This window comes from Mus caroli, unplaced genomic scaffold, assembly GCF_978045245.1.
Source record: "Mus caroli unplaced genomic scaffold, Mus_caroli_1 scaffold_13, whole genome shotgun sequence".
Taxonomy (NCBI): Eukaryota; Metazoa; Chordata; class Mammalia; order Rodentia; family Muridae; genus Mus; species Mus caroli.
In genome coordinates this window covers 18,632,823-18,653,121 of record NW_028227268.1, presented here as the reverse complement: position 1 = coordinate 18,653,121, position 20,299 = coordinate 18,632,823, and the positions used below count along the sequence as shown (strand labels likewise).

The 20,299-nt window shown below is 41.2% G+C and overlaps 1 protein-coding gene across 1 annotated transcript in view; it reads right to left on the bottom strand.

Annotated features, from left to right (window-relative positions):
- The window catches only part of LOC110304565 (uncharacterized), a 53,744-nt gene that overhangs the window by 14,109 nt on the left and 19,336 nt on the right, over positions 1-20,299 (bottom strand). Inside the window, exon 6 of the mRNA XM_021175963.3 lies at positions 2,592-2,663. Coding sequence (XP_021031622.3) covers positions 2,592-2,663 — 72 coding nt within the window. The remainder of the gene's footprint in view (positions 1-2,591; positions 2,664-20,299) is intronic.

The following is a 20,299-nucleotide window of genomic DNA, read 5'->3' as shown; positions in this document are numbered from 1 at the left end:
AATTTCGAATATGTAATGCCCATTTTAAAGTTCTGTCCACCTGCGCAGACTATTTATATTAAAGACACAGGAAATCTGGGGTATTTTAATTTTTGAGACAGGGTTTCTCCTGTGTAGCCCTGGTTGGCCTGGAACTCACTATATAGACCAGGCTGGCCTTAAATTTTCAGCAACCTGCCTGTTTCTGCTTCCTGAGTGTTGGGACTAAAGGTGTGCATTACCACACAGAGCCTTCTTTTATTATTATTATTTTTATTTTTAAAAATGCTTATTTATTATCTATGCGTGTATGTGTGCATTCAGGTGCCGTTGAGGCCAGAAGACAACAGATGCCCTGGAGTTCCAGATGGTATGAGCCACCTGATATATGTGTGAGGTCCCCACAGAGGTCAGACGTGTCAGATTCTCAAGAGGTAGAGTTACGGGCAGTGAGAGGCCCATGTGGGTGCTGGAAATCAAACATGGCTCCTCTTTTTAAAAGCAGTATACCCTGGTGTTCGGCCTTGAAGAACATTGTTCTTTCAGAGGACTAGGGTTCTATTCCCACATCCACAGGCTGGCTCCCAACTGTCTGTAACTCCAATTACCTGGTGCCCTCTTTGGAATCTACAGGCACTGCATACATAGGCTGACAGGGAAAAACATTCATACACTTGAAATGTTTTTTTTATTTTAAAACGTAGTATACACTTATAGCTCTTTGCTTTCTGAGATGATAGCCCTACATGTGCTTACATATACATCTCTGTGGTCTTCAATGCTATTTCACCCTCAGCTGAATGCCTTGCCTATTGTTTCTTTACTCTTTTCAAATTTTTCCATATATTTGTGTGTGTGTGTGTGTATGTATACATATGCCACAGTTGTATATGTGGAGGTCAGAGGACAAATAGTGTGAGCTAGTTCTTGAACTTGGGTCTTCAGGCTTGGTGGCAAGCCCCTTTATTTGCTAAGCTATTTTGTCAGGCCCCTAACTGTTATTTCTTTTCTTTTAATTTTAATTTTTAAAACAGTGTCTTGGTGTAGTGCTGGCTGGTCTGTAACTCACAGAGATCCCCCTGCCTCTGCCTTCCAAGTACTGGGATTAAGAATCACACGACCACTCAGGAACTCTGCCAGACCAGTGGCACAGGTTCCTTCTGGTCTGTCTGGGCCAGTGCTCTGAGCAGACCTTCCCCAGCCCCACAACACCCAGAGGCAGCTCCACTCCCAGGCGCTCTAACATGCCCAAGATCAGAGGGTCCCAGGATCTCAGGAGCTTGGTCACACCAAGATCTCAAGGTCCTAAAGGCAGCTTGACTCCCAGGAGCTCAGACACACCCAGGATCTCAGGATCGCTGGATCCCAGAATCACTGGATCCCAGAATCACAGGATCACAGAGACAGCTTGACTCGGAGGAGTTCTGACACAACCAGGATTACAGGAAGGACAGACTCCAGCCAGACATAGCCAGGGCAGGTAGCACTAGAGATAAAAATCCTTTGGTGATGTGAGGGACATTCATTACAACCTTATTACAATGAACTCCAATGTCCAAAAACTGCTTTTATTTTGTGTTTGTACCACTATAAGCCAAGATTTTAAGCTCTACTAAAAACAAAACAAACAAACAAACACACTTTATCTATTTATGTTCATTAAAAATTAATAATGATATATTATTTTAAAGTATACAGTTAATATATTTGGAGTTATTTAAAATTTATATTGAGGTTGGGCAGTGGTGGCTCACGCCTCTAATCCCAGCACGGCAGAGGCAGAGGCAGAGGCAGGCAGATTTCTGAGTTTGAGGCCAGCCTGGTCTATGGAGGTCTATGGAGTGAGTTCCAGGATAGCCAGGAGAAACCCTATCTTGAAAAAAACCAAAAAAAAAAAAAAAAAAAAAAAAAAGAAAAAAAAATTTGTATTGAGAAAAATGTATTTTCAGTATTGCTGTAGACAAACATCTACATAAGACTGATCAATTGATTGTTGTTTATATCAAACAACTTTTATAATACTCATTTTTGTTGTTACAATAGTTTATAAATTTTAAAGACTATGATAAAAAACAAAAGGTATTGCAGGTTTTGAAGGGGGGTGCTCTCCGGGAGGAGTTGGGGTACAAAAGAGAAAGAAGAATGTGATGTGTGATGTAAGTCTATTTATTCAAAATAGGTGGGTTTTTTTTTTTTTTTCCGAGACAGGGTTTCTCTGTATAGCCCTGGCTATCCTGGAACTCATTTTGTAGACCAGGCTGGCCTCCAACTCACAGAGATCCACCTGCCTCTGTCTCCCAAGTGCTGGGATTAAAGGCATGCGTCACCACGCCCGGCCTCAAAATAGGTTTTTAAATGTTAACAAATTCAGATAAATTGAAATTATGTATCTTTTCTCATCATAATGCCATAAAACTTAAATCAAAGGCAGGGGGGGAAGAACAAAGAAAGGAAAAAAAAAAAAAAAAAGAATGCGCACCACCTCTCCTGGACCGCCATCCTTTTTCCAACAGTATAGTTGAAACTAAAATTTCAATTTTTTATTAAGGCAAAATACTCTCATAATGAAAATTTAAAAAGAGCAGAAATCATCCCAGGACCCAATTACTTACAGATATTTTAATGTTGGCAATTTAAAAAGGAAAGGATCTTCGACAACTGTCAGAGGGTTATGGTTGAGGATTCTGAAAAAAGCAGTGAGATTCACATTACACACACTTCAACCTGCTCCACCCCACTCCAAAAATGTACATCCATCCCTCAGCATGGAATATAAATGTATGCGTATACATACATACATACATACATACATATTATATATAATGCTTTTTACCTATAAACCACACTTAGAATCCACGAACATTCTTCCTGTGAGGACTATCCACATGTATGGAAAATAAAAGAGAAAAATAGAGGAGGAAAAAAAAAAGGCAGAATACAAAGAAGAGAAACACCAAAGAGCTTCTAGGTTAAAAAATCTAGCAGACAACTACACTGGTAGTAAGGCTCTCTCTGTGTAGGAAAGTTTTTGTTTTGTTTGGGGATTTATTTATTTACTTATTTAGTGGTGTGTGTGTGTGTGTGTGTGTGTGTGTGTGTGCGTGCGCGCGCACGCGAGCGTACGCTCTCAAAGCTCTGACTGTCCTGGAGCTTGTTCTGTAACCCAGGTGGTCTAGAACTCAGAGACCGTCCTGCTTCTGCCTCCCGAGTGCTGGGATAAAAGGGGTGCGCCACTATACCTGGCTAGAAAAGAATATTTTTAATGTATTTCCATAATTCAAGGTGCTTATCCATTTTTAGAAGTCTAAAACATGTTGTAGTTAGTTCGCTAAGTCAAGAAGAAGAATAAGATAGTTTCCCTGGCTTTGGAGGAAAAGTATGACTGTTTAGAGTAGCCCCTGTCACAGCCAGGTCCCTGTCACAGCCAGGCCCCCTGTCACAGCTGGGCTCTGGTCACAGCCAGGCTCCACTACAGTCTCCCTTGTGTTCTTGATCATCGCAGACTGAACAAGCCTGTGTGTGCATGTGCCAGGCTCCTGGCCATGATGAGCTCAGGAAATGATTGTGCCTTATTGTCACTGTCACCCCTGTGCCTGGAAGGGCACCTGAATTGACCCTGGTATTTAACAAGTGTTTATGGGATAAGTAAGCAACATTGTTTATACGCCGATAAGATGAATAATATAATATAATAATCCTCTCTCCCGCTCTCTTGGCCGAGGGTCTTTGCTTAGTTGCCCAGGCCGACAGACAAACAAAACCAAAACAAAATAGGAGAAATGAAGTGAAACAGAAAAAAAAAATGTTTTAGATTTAGTCTGTTCCCAAATCAGAATAGAACGTATCAATAATCATTCCTTCAGCTCCCAGGCCTCTGTGATCCTTCCATGTTCAACCGGACTAGAGGTGCTAGGGTAGCCATTACCCCATTTTCTTTAAAAACATTTATTTTAAATTAAGTGTGTGTGTGTGTGTGTGTGTGTGTGTGTGTGTGTGTAGCAGGGGTAGGCGTACTTGTGAGGCAAGTGTCTGAGGAGTCCACAAGAGGGACTCAGAGCCTGTGGAACTTTGAGTTCCTCTTCTTTGCAAGAGCAAGATGTGCTCTTTAGCACCGAGCCATCGCTCCAGTCACCGTTCCTGCTCTCCAGACGAGGAGACGGAAGCACACAGGGGTTGTATGACTTGTCCTAGTTTGCTGAGGGCATCCACAAAACCAAAATTGGAATCTGAGGCTAGTTCTGATTCCAAAGCCTGTGTTTAACAAGCGGAGAAAGGGGATTTACGAGAGCCACAATTAAATCTTCCTTTTGAGACTTAGTTTAGAACAGTTTTAAATTTTATTTATTATAATTATTGTGTTGGAGGTGGTGCCATGTCAGGCTGTGCATGTGAGTGCCAGGGAGAAGTGGATGTCAGCAAACAATTTTGGGGAGTCTGTTTTCTCCATACACTGGGCTCCAGGAGTCAAATAGATCTGGCTTGCGCAGCAAGAACTTTTACCAGCAAAACTGTCTCCACACCTAACACAGCCTTTTCCTTTTATTTATCTATTGACAGTCATGGGGATTGAACCAAGAACTTGGTACACGCATGGTATGTGTTCTCACTAAGCTACAGTTCACACAATATATTTTGATTATATTCTTTCTGGAAAACTTTTGCGAACACAATTTCCTGGGCTGGCCAGTTGGCAGAAATGGCAGTTAGCAGGTCGGGGACTTACTGTCATCCTGGTAACTGTAGTTGATTCCCTGAGCCCAGTTGTCTTTCACACTTATACCATGGCACACACAAAGTAATAAGTAAATGTTGAAATACACATTTTAAGAGTGACCCTACTGAGCATTCTCTAGAAACTTCTCCCAGAAGGTGGCTTTAGAAAACAATTATAGTCAAGTGTCTTAACTGAGGCAGTGATATGAGCATGGCTGGGATAACAAAGGCCCTACACAACAGACTGACAGGACAGCCAGGGAGCACCATGTCCACAGGGAACTGTGGGATGTTCATGTATGTGCTTGGGAAACTGAAGACCACAAGCCACAGGCCTGAGTATTTGGAAGGCCATGCGCATGTGTATGTGTGAGCTTAGATGGGAAACAACCAAAAATACCCAAGGAAGTTCACCCCTGCTGACCTTGCAGTTCTATACAGGTAGAAGGGGGAAGCTAAGCCTGCCTCTAAAAGCACCCACACTAGAAATCCCAAAGACAGGCAGGGAAATGGCTTCCTTAGAGGAAGATGGTCAGAGAAATAGCAGCGACCCAGACCCTGTTCCAACGTGCAAGGAGAATGTGAGGAAAGAAGAAATCCTTTCTTTTCCTCATCGACAAGGTCCATGAGCCTTCGAGCACTCCTCCCCACGTGAAGCTCCTCGGTGCAGGATTCTGTGTTGCACTACTAGATTCTGAGAAATCAAAAATGGTGTGTCTGCTTCTGCACCATGGTTCTGAGAGTCACAGTATTTAACCCAGCCATGAGAAAGACAACCACGAAGAACAGGCAAAAGTGGCTTGATCCCACAGGATCTGGGTTCAAACTCTGGTTCTGTAACTTTGGAGTGAAGTCACTTGAGTAGGACAGCCTCAAACCTCAGCTTTTTCAGTAGAAAAAAAAAAAAAAACAAACAACCTACGATTTCCCTCACCAAGCAGTCCAGGATTCAAAGGCATCTAGAAGGGGTATGACCAGAATGGGCAGCTCAGCACAAGTGACTTTGTATGGATAATAAACCAGGAGCAGGAACCCTTGGGGATGCCAGATAAGAGTGTGCCAGAGAGTTCTACAGATAGGCATTTCTTAGAAGGAAATGCAGCTATCTGCCTGCCCCACAGGCCCTATGACAAGTAGAAGCCAACTTCATGATAAGATACAAAGCCCAGAAAGCTGAGCTAACCTGTTCAGAAGACACCACTTCTAGGTGTCAGAATGTGCTACATGCATGCCTCTCAACTCATTTAAGTATTTCAAGTAATACCCAGAACATAACAAATACTCATAGATGTGAGTATCAAAGAGTTGTTACAGGTAGAGGGAGAACTACCAGGATGACAAGACAAGGAGCCTTCTCACACCAGAGGGGAGAATCGGATATGACAAAGAAAGGAAAGGTGCCATAAATGTTGGATGTGACCCTCTCAAGACTGCAGGATAACTATAAATTAAACATCTTACTCAATTCATGCCAAGGACAGACTCAAGTTGCTCTTCTTTAATGTTTGTGCCTTTTTTACTATGAGAAGCAGCTGCCAGTATCCTATCTGAACCAAAGTGAGGACCATCAGGTCCTGAAGACAGCAAGCCTTTTTTAAAAATATATTCATTTTTTAAAGATTTATTATTTTATGTGTATGAGCAGTTGCCTGCACATAAGTATGTGCACCACATGTGTGCCTGATACCTGCAGAAATCAGAAGAGTGTATTGGGCCCTGGAACTGGAGTTACTGATGGCTATGAGCCACCATGTGGGTATTAGGAATTGAACCCAGGTCCTCAGCAAGAGCAACATGTGCTTTAACCACTGAGCCATCTCTTCAGCCCTAGGAGCAAAAATTTCAGGGGCCAAAAGGAAGCAGTGGGGTATTTCTGGGTCCATGAGTCAATTGATGGACAACTTACCCCATGAATATTCTTAGCTGTAGGCAGACACTTCAGTAGGGATAAAACTAGGATTTTCCTTTCATTTTCTTTCAGGGTTAAGCTCTTGACATAACCGTAGCCAAACTATCATGTGAATGTGCTTGGTCTGAATAATGTGTAGATCTTCTGCCAAGTGAAGACTTTCAAGACTTATTTAAAACAAAACAAAACAAACCAAACAATCAAGCATTGCTATCAATCAAGCAATGGTACATAACTAATGAGCTTTTGGTGTGTGTGTCTTTGACCTGAATTTCAGACTCAAGAGCATCTCTGCCCTAGGGTACCACTAATGAAAGGAAATAAAGCTTGAGACCTGTGATTCATGTAATGTATGTCAAATAGCCCAAAGAGTTGTTTGTGAGCTTTGAAACCTGGGGCTGAGAACATAGCAGAACAGACCAGGACATGCCCGGGCAGGCCCATCGCCTCCCTATCTCCCACCCCTCTGACCTAAGTTAAATGTTAACAGACTGCTGATGTTTAAATGGACCAATCATGTGAAACCACGCCAATTCCTCCCCCAGCCCCACTCCTTTTCTATAAAAACCCCTAGCTTCCAAGCCTCGTGGTCGAATCCACTGTCTCCTGTGTGAGATACGTTTCGACCCAGAGCTCCGCCATTAAAAACCTCGTGTTGTTACATCAAGGTGCTGTGTTCTATTCGTGATTCTTGGGTGCACGCCAAATCGGGAGTTGAGTGGGGGTTTCCCCACTAGGTTCTTTCACTAACAAGTAGCATCAGTGTTTGTCAGTAACATGGAGGCTGTATCTAAGTAAGTATCTGGAACCAGAGGTGACTATGGATCTTGAGAGGCCTAATCCTTAATTTGGGACCTTTGTATAAACTTTTTTAATGCGGGGGGGGGGGGAATAGAACTTCAATCAAAAGGACTCCAGGAATCATGTAGTAGGTGTCACAGAATTCCTCTTCTCTCCCTTGGCAACTTGCCTTTGGAAAAGATGCAAGAAGCTTGCGTCCCACCAGACTCCATGCCTGTAGAGGAATTTCCCTTAATGATCTAATTGACTAATAAAGATTGACTAAGAGCCAATTATTGGGCAAAAAATGAGGAGGCAGGTTTTCTGGGCAAGACAGGAAGAAGAGGGGAAGAGGAGGAGTTGCAGGGATGGCAAATGTAGGAGCACAGAGGGAGAGTTGTTGGAAGGAAGATGGAGCAGAAGCACATGGCCTGGAGAAACTGCAAGTAGCAGGGATTTCATAGCTGGGGAAGAAAGTGGTATAGAGGCATAGCTGCCCAATATAGGCATCCAGTTTATTAATATATAACTGAGTTTCATTTTCCTTGCATGAGCTTATTGGGGGTAGAGATTTACCACCACAAAATGGTGCCCCAACATATGAATTCAACTCAACTGCTGGGCAGTGGTGGCGCACGCCTTTAATCCCAGGACTCAGGAGGCAGAGGCAGGCAGATTTCTGAGTTTGAGGCCAGTCTGGTCTACAAAGTGAGTTCCAGGACAGCCAGGGCTACACAGAGAAACCCTGTCTCAAACAAACAAAAAACAAACAAACAAACAAAAAGAATTCAACTAACCTGAGATAGAAGACTACCTCTCCACTCCTCACCCCCAATACAAGGCTAGGGCTTGTGGATCTAGGCTGTGCCAGTGTGTGGATTGAAAGCTGACTGGGTCTGAGGGACCTACAGAGAACTGCAGAGAGGCTCCCTCCCCAAGCCCCAGGCAGACAGCTTCAGCCAGGGGCAGCACCTCAGCCTGGAGCTGGACTTGGGCAGACACAGTGAACTGATTGGGGTATCTATACCTTTCTTCCTAGAGATCACCCAAGATTTCGAATGTTTTAATTGTAGAGAGCAGGGTAATCTCAGAAATAACTGCAGGAAAAAACAAAGTAATCCCAAAAGGGGGCCTATGCTTTTTTGGAATATGTCAAAGACGTGGCAGAGGCTGACATTTGATGAAGGAATGTAGACCAACAACAAACAAATGGGGCAACACCTTACCAAAAAACTCCCAGTGGGGCCTCTTGCAGGCCCCAATGCCAGTCAGGGAGAGTTCTCTTCCTCAGGACAATTAATTAAACTGTCACTGCTTCAAAACAGATGTTGTGAGACCAGATAACAAGGCTGAGGCAAGTTTTATAGACAATTCAAAAAACTTAAAAGGGAGCCCAAAATGAATACTTAGGCAAGCTTCTATAGAGGATCAAAGGACAAAACTAAGAAATACTAGTAAATAATATGGAGATTGAAGGAATGATTGACTCTGGAGCAGATGTCACCATTATCTCTCCAAAATCTTGGCCTGCAAGTTGGCCATTTTAAGAAGTAGACATCCAGCCAGGCAGTGGTGGCGCATGCCTTTAATTCCAGCACTTGGGAGGCAGAGGCAGGCAGATTTCTGAGTTCAAGGCCAGCCTGGTCTACAGAGTGAGTTCCAGGACAGCCAGGGCTACACAGAGAAACCCTGTCTCAAAAAAAAAAAAAAAAAAAGACATCTGACTTCAAGGAGTTGGGACTTTATCCCAAATAAAGCAAATCACCAGATGGTTTAGATGTACAGGACCTGAAAATAAAATTAAGGCTATACATGGCTAAGATAGCCACTAACTTATAGGGAAGAAATCTATTACAGCAATGAAAAACACAAATTAATATCCCTCCAGTTTCAGTGTCTGGCCACAAAACCAGTCAGGCTCTTAATCAGAAATTAAAATTAATTAGGGAATGCTATCAAAGGCAGTTACAGACTGTCCAGGCTGTTCATAAACAAGATACAGCAGAAACTGACAATTTAGCTCTACCCCAAGGAGCCACTGCTGATAAGACACCAACAACCTTACCACTAACCCATTTGGATTGATCAGTGTTCTATGACAAAAGAAAAACTACAGGCATTGGAACAGTTCGTCCAGGAGCAGCTGGAGGCTCAGCATATAGAGGAGTCCACCAGCCCTTGGAATGCTCTGGTATTTGTCATTAAAAAACAAAAACAAAAACAAAAAACCTGGCAAATGGAGGATGTTGACAGATCTCAGAGTAAGATAAGATTATTCAGCTGTACTGGCTGGTTTGTGTGTCAACTTGGCACAGGCTGGAGTTATCACAGAGAAAGGAGCTTCAGTTGGGGAAGTGAAGCTGTAAGGCATTTTCTCAATTAGTGATCAAAGGAGAGGGCCCCTTGTGGGTGGTACCATCTCTGGGCTGGTAGTCTTGGGTTCTATAAGAAAGCAAGCTGAGCAAGCCAGTGGAGGCAAGCCAGTAAGTAACATCCCTCCATGGCCTCTACATCAGCTCCTGCTTCCTGACCTGCTTGAGTTCCAGTCCTGACATCCCTTGGTGATCAACAGCAATGTGGAAAGTGTAAGCTGAATAAGCCCTTTCCTCTCCAACCGCTTCTTGATCATGATGTTTGTGCAGGAATAGAAACCCTAAGACAAATTGGTACCAGCATAGTGGGGTATTCCTGTGAAAACCTGACAATGTTTTGGGGAGGACTGTGGAAGGACTTTGGAACTTTGGGATGGAAGATCCATTCGGTGTTAAGAGCTCTGTGGGATGTTGTATAGGAGCTTGGAAGATAATGTTGAGAACAGTGCAGAAGATGGAGGTCTGGATTGTGAAATTCCAGAGGGAAGATTAAAGACTCTTATCAGGGCCATTGCTAATTTGATTGTTAAGATTCTGTGGTTCTGCTTAGCTGGGGCTGAAGAATCAGCTTTGATTAATAAGATACCAGAATTACTAAGGTGAAACCTTTGCATTACTGGGACTATTGATGCTGGTTAGCTGGAGCTAAGAAATTAGCAGTGATTAAGAAGAGACCAGCATCATTGAGGTGATATCTTCTGGGAAGTGTTTTCTGAGAGCACAAAGAGGCTGTGTTCCAGAGATAGCCAAAGTTGTACCTCGTGCAGCAGCAGGACTTGGTAATGTGTAAGAGTCACCCAGGTGGTACTAGTTTTGAAGACATGAAGGGGTCATCCAGAACAGCTGAGGCTTGGCATTTTGAGAGGACATGGAAGGCCATTGGTGAAGGTGCAGCCTCAGTTGAAATTGATGGCCCAGAACTGAAGGGGTCATGAAGTGTTTTGGAGATGCCAGTACCATGATATGACCACCAAGAACAGCAGCAGCAGTGGAATACAGGCAGCTGGAGCCTAGAAGATAGAGTGTGTGCTACAAAGGGCAAGACTGGAGAAGTGACCCAAGCCCTTGGAGGAGACCAGAATATCGTGAGTGGATCCCAGACATTGGATGGTTGGAGATTGATTTTTGCTTTTGATTGCGACTGTGCCCTGATATTTTTCTCTCTTGAAGGAAGAAAGTATTTTAGTGGAGCACACAGTTAAGAGACTTTGAATTTTAAAAGATATTGGACATTTTAAAGGGATTGAACTTTAATATACAAGACTGTGGGACTTTTAAAATTATTTAGATCTTGGGGATGAATAAGAAAGTAAGGGTTGAAGCTTAACAGTGATGTGTTTGTGTGTCAACTTGACACAGGCTGGAGTTATCACAGAGAAAGGAGCTTCAGTTGGGGAAGTGCCTCCATGAGATCCAGCTGTAAGGCATTTTCTCAATTAGTGATCAAGGGGGAGGGCCTCTTGTGGGTGGTACCATCTCTGGGATAGTAAGTAGTCTTGGGTTCTATAAGAAAGCAAGCTGAGCAAGTCAGTGGAAGCAAGCCAGTAAGTAACATCCCTCCATGGCCTCTACATCAGCTCCTGCTTCCTGACCTGCTTGAGTTCCAGTCCTGACATCCTTTGGTGATCAACAGCAATGTGGAAAGTATAAGACCAATAAACCCTTTCCTCCCCAACTGCTTCTTGGTCATGATGTTTGAGTAGGAATAGAAACCTTGATTAAGACATCAGCCAATGGGTTCTTTGCAGCTCAGAATCCCATTGCCTTCCTTGTTGCCTAAGGAATGGCCTATCATAGTGATTGATCTAAAAAGACTGCTTTTTCACAATTCTTCTACATGAACATGATAAGGAAAGGTTTGCTTTCTCAGTACCTACCATCAATAGAGGTCGCCCAATAAAAAGATATCATTGGAAAGGCCTTCCACAAGGAATGTTAAATAGCCCTACCTTGTGTCAATATTTTGTACAACAGCCATTGGAGATGATTCAAAAACAATTTTCTCAATCCATTATTTAATATTATATGGATGACATCCTATTGGCTGATCTAGATATAACTATCCTGGAAAGAATGTTTTATGAAGAAAAAAAAAGCCCTGCCTTGCTGGGGATTGCAAATTGCTCCTGAAAAAATACAAAGAGGGGATATTCTATTAATTATCTAGGGTATAGAATAGGTCTTCAAAAGATTGGGCCACAAAGGAGCAAATGAGAAGAAACTAATTAAATGGCCCTTAATGATTTTTCAGAAGCTACTGGGAGATATTAATTGGCTGCAGCCTTTGACTGGCTTGGCCACTCAGGTGCTAAGCAATTTATCTCCAACCATACAAGGTGATAAAGATTTAAATAGCTCCAGGAAATTATCAGCTGAGGCTGAGAAGGAGTTAGCTCTAGTAGAAAAGAAATTGCAGGATATAATTGCAGGTTACATCTAGAGAGTATTGATCCAAAGATGGCTTGCGTCTTAGTCTTCTTACCTTCTACTCATTGCCCTACAGGAATTCTCATGCAAAGGAATGATTATATCTTAGAATGGATTTTGGCACATAAACATAGTAAGAAACTAAAAACCTACATTGAGAAGGTCTCTGAATTGATACTAAAAGGAAAAATGAGACTTTGACAGTCGGAATGGATCCAGCTGAATTTGTGGTACCTCTTACTAACACAAAGATAGCCTCATTATGGGCAGAAGATGAACACTGGCAGAGAGTATGCAGTAATTTCTTGGGAGAGATTAACAACAGATAGTCTAAAAGCAGGTGACTCATGCCCATAAAAAGAACTAATCGGATTCTCTCTCATATAAAGGGAACTCCAATATCTGGAGCCTCTACACTTTACACTGATGCCAGTAAATCAAGAAAGGCAGGATATAAATCAGGAGATGTAAGTAAGGTCACTAAGAGTCCCTATAAGTCAGTTCAAAAATCTAAATTATATGTAATGCCAGATTTTCAAGAGTCTCTTAATATAGTAACTGACTCTCAATATGCAGAAAGGGTTGTTTTACACATACAGACTGCTGATGATTCTGAATTGACTTCACTATTTATTCAGCTACAACAAATGATCAGAAATAGGAATTATCCACTGTATATAACACACATAAGATCTCATACAGGTCTGCCAGGCCCTCTGGTGCAAGGTAATAATGAAATTGACCAGCTATTGATAGGAAGTGTACTTAGAGGCTTCAGAATTCCATAAAAAGCACCATGTTTGTAGCAGAATTTCCCCCTAATAAACTTAAATATTAATACAACAAGAAGCCTGTGATTGGACAGGGAAAAGGGAGGTGGAGCTAAGAGTTTCAGAGACAGAAACACAGAGAGAGGACAGTGATTAGTATTTCCTGAAACAATGTTAATAGCAAAGGTTTAAAGAAAGAATTCTCTATCACTTGGCAAGAACCCAAGGAAATTGTGAAGCAATGTCCTACTTGCTCATTATATGACCAAGCTCCATTACCCACGGGAATTAACCCTAAGAAATGATATTTGGCAAATGGACGGCTTCTATTTACAGAGTTTGGTAAACTGAAGTATGTGCAAGATACTATAGACACACATTCAGGATCTCAGGATTTCAGGAACGGGCAACTGCCTTAGTGTCAGAAAAGGCTGATTCTGTAATTACACACTTGTTAGAAGTTATGGCCATTATGGGAACACCCCTACAAATGAAAACAGACAACAGTCTGCTGTATATCTCTAATAAGATGAAGCAGGTTTTTTTTTTTACATATTATAAAACCTGTTACAGGCATATCACACAATCCTACAGGACAAGCGATCATGGAGAGATCTAATTGAACTCTAAAGGAGATGCTTAATGGGCAAAGATGGCAACAACACCCCCAAAGGTAGATTACATAGTGCTTTATCAACCTTAATTTTTAAAAATGCTAATGAACAAAACATTACAGCTGCTGAAAGAAATTGATTGTAGAAAAAAACTACTTAACTAAAGCAGCCTGTTTATATTAAGGATATTCTGACATCAGAATGGAAAATGGGAAATGTGTTATGCTGGGGGAAGGGTTATGTCTATGTTTCCACAGGAAAAGAAAAGCTATGGGTTTTTTCCAAGTTGATAAAAATCAGACATGATAAAGGGAGACCTCCTGAAGTCCTTGGTGATGGAGAAGAAAAGGGAGACTAAAATGATCAACAAAATAGGTGATGTATATGTGGTGATGTTTATGTCTCTGTCTATAGAGACAGCTTTGGAACCAGCTGAGACTAATTGTGCTCTTACCGCAGCCTTGAGTGGGCTAAATCAGACCTTGTTTTGCCAGTCATCTAGCCCACCTAGGGTGGAGTCTTTCCGACATAGGTGAAGCCTATTGTCCTGCCACATCTGCAGCTTTCTGCAAGAAGTCACTACCTGCTGAGCAGCTGAGCTTGTCTTCCTGACAAGATCCTGGCAAAGCTACAAGATCCTGGCAAAGTGGGGATGGGTTTCCACCCTTTAAATTCAGACTTAAAGAATTAAGCATTGGGCCTTGATCAGAAGCTTTGTCTTCGTCTCATTCTTCTCTCATCCATCTTCCCATCCATCCCCAGCTTTCCTTTCAGGAACCCAGTTCTCCGTGGCTGCTTGCAACTACAGATGGCACCTGTAGGGGACCTGAATACGGAAAGACTGACTGAGGGAGACTGTCTTGGTGAAGCTCCACGGAAAATGGAAGAAGATGGTATCCTGCATGGTAAGCAAGCCTTAAATTTCATCTTTTTGAAACTGTTGTTGTAGGTGTAAAGGGATATGGGCTAAGTTGGGGGTACTGTCGACCCAACGCTGATCCCACTTAGGGGTTGACAGTGGAAAATGGGACTGGAAAATTCTATATAGGCAATTGTCTCCAGTCAAGAACTGCATCAGGCAAGAGGAGTAGGGATTAAAATTTTAAAAAAGTAAAAAACAAAAAAACAACAAAAAAGTAGATGCTAGATATACAAATGACGAGAGAGAGAGAGAGAGAGAGAGAGAGAGAGAGAAGAAGAAGAAGAAGAAGAAGAAGAAGAAGAAGAAGAAGAAGAAGAAGAAGAAGAAGAAAAAGAAGAAGAAGAAGGTGGAGGAGGAGGAGGAAAATGGATTTCACAGCTCTCCCAGGGACAAGGAAATCCGGAGATGTCCCGCTTCTGCTCTGGCCCCTACAGGAGACATTCTTGGTTCTGGTTACATCAAGTTCCTTTCCCTCTCTGTATTGTCTGTCCTTGGTGAACCAATCTGTCCATTTGTCAATTTGTGTCTGTTTTTGTTTTCTTGTCTGAATGACTGTTGTTCTACATTTCATGTTGAAAAGAAAAATTGGTTAAAACTTTATCTGCTGGCTATCCATCTCTTGATTAAGTCTCAGTTTGCACAGCAGAGGCTGATTTAAGTTATCCTGCACCCTTAGCCAGGAGTCAAGCACAGAGGAAAGGCCCTGCTGAAAAGCTGCTTTAAAAAGGCATCTGCAGTATCTTAGTTCTAAGGCAAATAAGCTAATAGTTGTTTTTTCCTAGAAAAAAAATCTCTGCAATTGTGATTATTGGGTTCAGCAAATGACAAAGTGCTTTTTCTCTTGAAATTATAGCTAGAAAAAATGAAAATTCTTTGGTCTAAATTTATAAGATTCATGTAGCCACTTCATTTGGTTTCTGACTGGTCTTAAAGGTATAAATATGCTCTGCATGTCTTGGTCATAGAGTATTGGCTAATAAGTTATTGGGTATGATTAAAAAAGTGTAACATTGGTAACAAGAAAGTTAGCTTAAAACTGGTAACTCATTTTAAACAACAACACATGGCATGAACCAGCCCACGAAACCAGTCCTCTAAAGATACTTCTAAATTGGGATAATATTTTATATAATTCTTATCCTAGAAACTAGACTTATAAGGGATAAGATTTAAAACAATGTCTCCTTTTTTTTTTTTTTTAAAGGATTAACTTAAATTTATTAATGCCAAGGGGAAGGAAGGTAACAGTTCCTGACCCTCCAGCTGTATCCACAGTTAAAACAATGTCTCCTTAATGAAGCATTAAAAGTTGCACTGTCATGCATTCATATGTAAGAATTGGCAGCCTGCCGGGCGGTGGTGGCGCATGCCTTTAATCCCAGCACTTGGGAGGCTGAGGCAGGAGGATTTCTGAGTTCGAGGCCAGCCTGGTCTACAAAGTGAGTTCCAGGACAGCCAGGGCTATACAGAGAAACCCTGTCTCGAAAATGATGTTTTTGATATTGATTTTAAAGAGAATTAATTGTTTAAAATTGGGTCTTTCTTTCCAAAGTTAGGGGTATGCCTTAATATTGCAAAAGAAACTTAAACATTATGGTTAAATTGCCAGTGCTCCATTGGCTGCAGTTTGCAGTTTGATCGCAAGCTCAGGATTCTTAACTCACCCATATTTTGTAATTAGGATGATTGCAAGAGTAATAAAAGTTAAAAACAGATGTTGCCAGCGTGGGCCTGGTGCATCTTTTACACAAGCTTTATTGGATACAGTGGTAGAAGCAAAATTTAACCCCCAAGGTTGGAAAGGAGATCACAGTGGAAATTTATTTGGTATCAAACAGGCTCCTGATGAACTGTTTCAAGGAGTTTGTAGATAGGCTAGTAAAACCAGCTATTAGAATTTTCAGAGACCCTCAAGCAGGGGTTCCTTTTGTTACACAATTGTCTTATGTGAATGCTAATGCAGTTTGCTGCGGCCATCCGGCCATACAAAGCAAATACAGACTTATTTGGATATATTCATTTTTGTGCAGAAATTGGACCCTCGTACAATCAGGGTCTAGCTATGGTTACTACCTTGCAGGGGACTACAGTACAAGCAATACTTTCACAGTGCCGAGGTTATAAGGAATGTTTTAAGCATAAATCATGTTAGGAAAGACTGTCCAAAAATTAGAGGCATAGACAGACAGTAGAATCGCTCCCCTGGAATCTGTCCTCATTGCAGGAGGAGTAATCATTGGGCAGTAGGCTCAGATTAAGAAATATTTACATTTGAGTTAATGCAAAGCTCAGAGCAGCCTCAGCGAGTTTTGTGTGGCACTGCCCTCGACTTAGAAACCCCGCCTATGGAAGTTTTCGGAGCCTAGCCTAGTCTTGCCTCCGGGGAATTATTTTTAAACCAAAACAGCATTATCACAGACCTATACAAGTGTTGTTTAAAATAAAGTTTAAACTTAAGATTTATGAAAGGTCAACGAGGCTGTGGAAGTTGTAGAGGCATTACAATCTGGCCTGCCTACTCCTACAGAATTATTATGGATTTGGAAGTTTTTTTTTCTTTTGCATCCTGATAACTGTGAAGGGTTTGCTTCTAGTGAGTTTGTAATCATTGGAAAGTTTTGCCTCTAGGAATGGCTAATAGCCTTACATTATTATTATTTTTTTTTTTGTCTCTGCTCCAATACAAAAAGTTAGGACCTTGAACCTTTCCGTGTATATTGTTTATTATATGGAGAGGATTTTATCAGCTGATCCCTCTTATGCAATGTTACTACAAAACTTTGTTCTTACACAATGAGCTTTAAAATTTTGGAGAGTAGTTGTTGCTCTAGAAAAGACTCAGAGGCAATATCTTTTTCAATATTTGGGGCCTCAGGTATACCCTAGAAAAATTGTGGCACAGAAAACACAAGAAAGAAAAGATGATTTACTTACTTCAAATTATTTTCAAAAGCTTCTAGAAGATGTTAATTGGCTAAGACCTCAGCCTTAAGCTCACCACAGGAGGACTCAAGCCTTTGTTGGATGTTATCAAGGGGGATGCAAGTTCACTGGTGAGAGACAAATAGCTTTGCAGAAAGTAGAGGAAGATTCTGTTATCAACTGTTAGCTGTTAATGTTAGTTATTGTTACTCAATGTGCCCACAGCAATTCTTTGGCAAAGGGAGCATTAATGTGGATTCATCTTGCCTCATCTCCAAGTAAAGTTTTAACATCCTATCATGAAACTGTTGTGATGTTAATAAAGAATTGTAGGATAAAATCATGAAAGTATTTTGGAAAGATTGTCTTAAAAACCTGACGAGACATCTATTCCTTGTTTCAAACAGCAATTAAATTGGTTATTGCAGAATACTGATATTTGGGCTATTGCATAGCAAACTTTTTGGGCAAAATTGGTAATCATTATCCAAAAGATAAGTTATTAAAATTTGCTTCTATGCATGCTTTTGTATTTTCTGTAAATTTATGTATGCATCCCATAAAAATACATGTACTTATAAGCAGCCCTTCTATGGGAGAGAAGTATATGTGATTGGATCACATGTTTATTCTCGTGAATTTCCCTCTACTTTAGCACAAATAATAGAACTACATGCTGTAGTCATTTTTAAAAAAATATTTTTATTAGATATTTTCCTTATTTACATTTCAAATGTTATCTCCTTTCCTACTTTCCCCTCCAAAAATTCCCTATCCCCTCCCCCTCCCCCTGCTCCCCAACCTACCCACTTCCACTTCCTGGCACTGGCATTCCCCTATACTGGGTATAGAACCTTCACAGGACCAAGGGCCTCTCCTCCCATTGATGACTGACTAGGCCATCCTCTGTTACATATGCAGCTAGAGCCATGCGTCCCTCTGTATGTTTTCTTTGATTGGCGGTTTAGTCCCAGGGAGCTCTGGGGGTACTGGTTAGTTCATATTGTTCCTCCTAGTAGTCACTGTTTTTAAAGTGTTGAAAAATCAAGCTTTAATTTGTATACTGATATCCAATATCTATCTATCTATCTATCTATCTATCTATCTATCTCCTTTTTAAGATATTGCTAATTCTCAAATTTTGCAAATGCTTATGCACATACAACTCAAGTTAAGAGAAAGTACTGGTCCTTTAAGGGACTGTCTTTGGACATTTAAGCACTTATCCTGGACTGCCTGGACAAGACCCCTTAAGGCAATGCCACAGAGGATTTGTATCCCAGGCAGATTATAGGCCTTACACAAGAACAATTGGCCATATAATCTCATTCTTTACATCATCAAAATAGTAATGGCTTGAGATGATAATTTGGTACTTTTAGAGAATGTTCATGTCAAAGTGTAAAGAATTGTTCTCAGTGTCCTCAGTTTCTACCTATTCCACATAATGGTGTTAATTCGGTAGGACTTATACTTAATCAATTATTGCAAATGGATACTCATATTTCTGATTTTAGAAAAATAAAATATGTACATGTGACTACTAACACCTTTTCAGGCCTCCTAGTTGCAACTGCTTTAACAGGAGAAGCAACTAAAAATGTAATTAGTCATTGCCTGCATTATTTTTTTATGCTTGGTGTTCCAAAACAGATTAAAACAGATAATGAAACTGGCTATTACAGTCAAACATTTGAGATGTTTTGTCAACAATTTAATGTTACCCATATTACTGGGATTTTTTTTTTTATAATTCTCAAGGTATTGGGGAACTTTAAAACAAAAATATCTTCTTTAAAAACAAAAAAGGGGGGAATTATACCCTCCAAGGTCACCAAAGGCACATCTTGCCTTTGTCTTATTGTTTTAAATTTTCTGCAAACCTGATGCTAAAGGTCAGTCTGTAGGGATCACCATTGGCATCCAGTCACTTCCGGTTCATATGCCAAGGTTAAATGGTGGGACCCCTAACTAATACGTGGAATAGTTCAGATCCTGTTTTAATATGGGGGAGAGGTTCTGTTTGTGTTTTTTCACAAAAAGAAGACGGAGCCCGATGGCTGTCTGAAAGATTGGTTCGTCAAGTGGACACAGATCCTGAGTCTTCTAGTAAGTGTGATTCCCATTATGAAGATGGCTAAAAATCCTTATCAGCCAGCTGAGTTAATTTGGAGCTTAGCCTCCACTATTACCTGAGAAGTAACAGTTTTTTTCTGTTGATTCACAAAGCCACCTCCCCCATACCCCATACCACCTCCCCCTTGTGTTTGATCGTTGCTTATTTACAACTGAATTGAGTGCTTGGGACATTCTCCTTGAGACAACCTTAATCCTGTTTGCTCTTAACTCTTGATTTAGTATTTTAAGCAGATTGGTCACTTTCACATAGGATCATCTTTGGCAAGCTCATTCATTCACCATGGCAGTTATTCATCGCTGTGAAGAAATGCATTGAGTGCAGATTGTGGCTTTGGTCTGAATGGGGAAAAGGTGTGCTATGAGGACCGGCAGTCAAAGATGGCCACTGATGTTCTATGACTCTTAACAACCTAAGACAGAGGCATTTGCCAAGAGGCTGTGTTTGTTCATAATAATCACTAAAAGGCCATGTTTGTGCAAATAAACACAGCAAGCTGTGTGTGTCCTCTGGGATGGGTAAGAGAGAGTATAGACACAGACCCAAGCCAGCACAGTTGCCAGCCACCATAATTCCCAGATGGGACCCTAGAGCATAAGTAAATCTTATGCTCCAATCCAGCTAATTTTTAATAAATAAAAAGGGAGGAACTGTGCCCTTCCCACAGCCTTGGGCAGGCTAAATCAGACTTTGTTTTGCCACAGTTGGCTAGCCCACCTAGGATGGAGACTTAAGACCTAGGTGAAGTCTATTG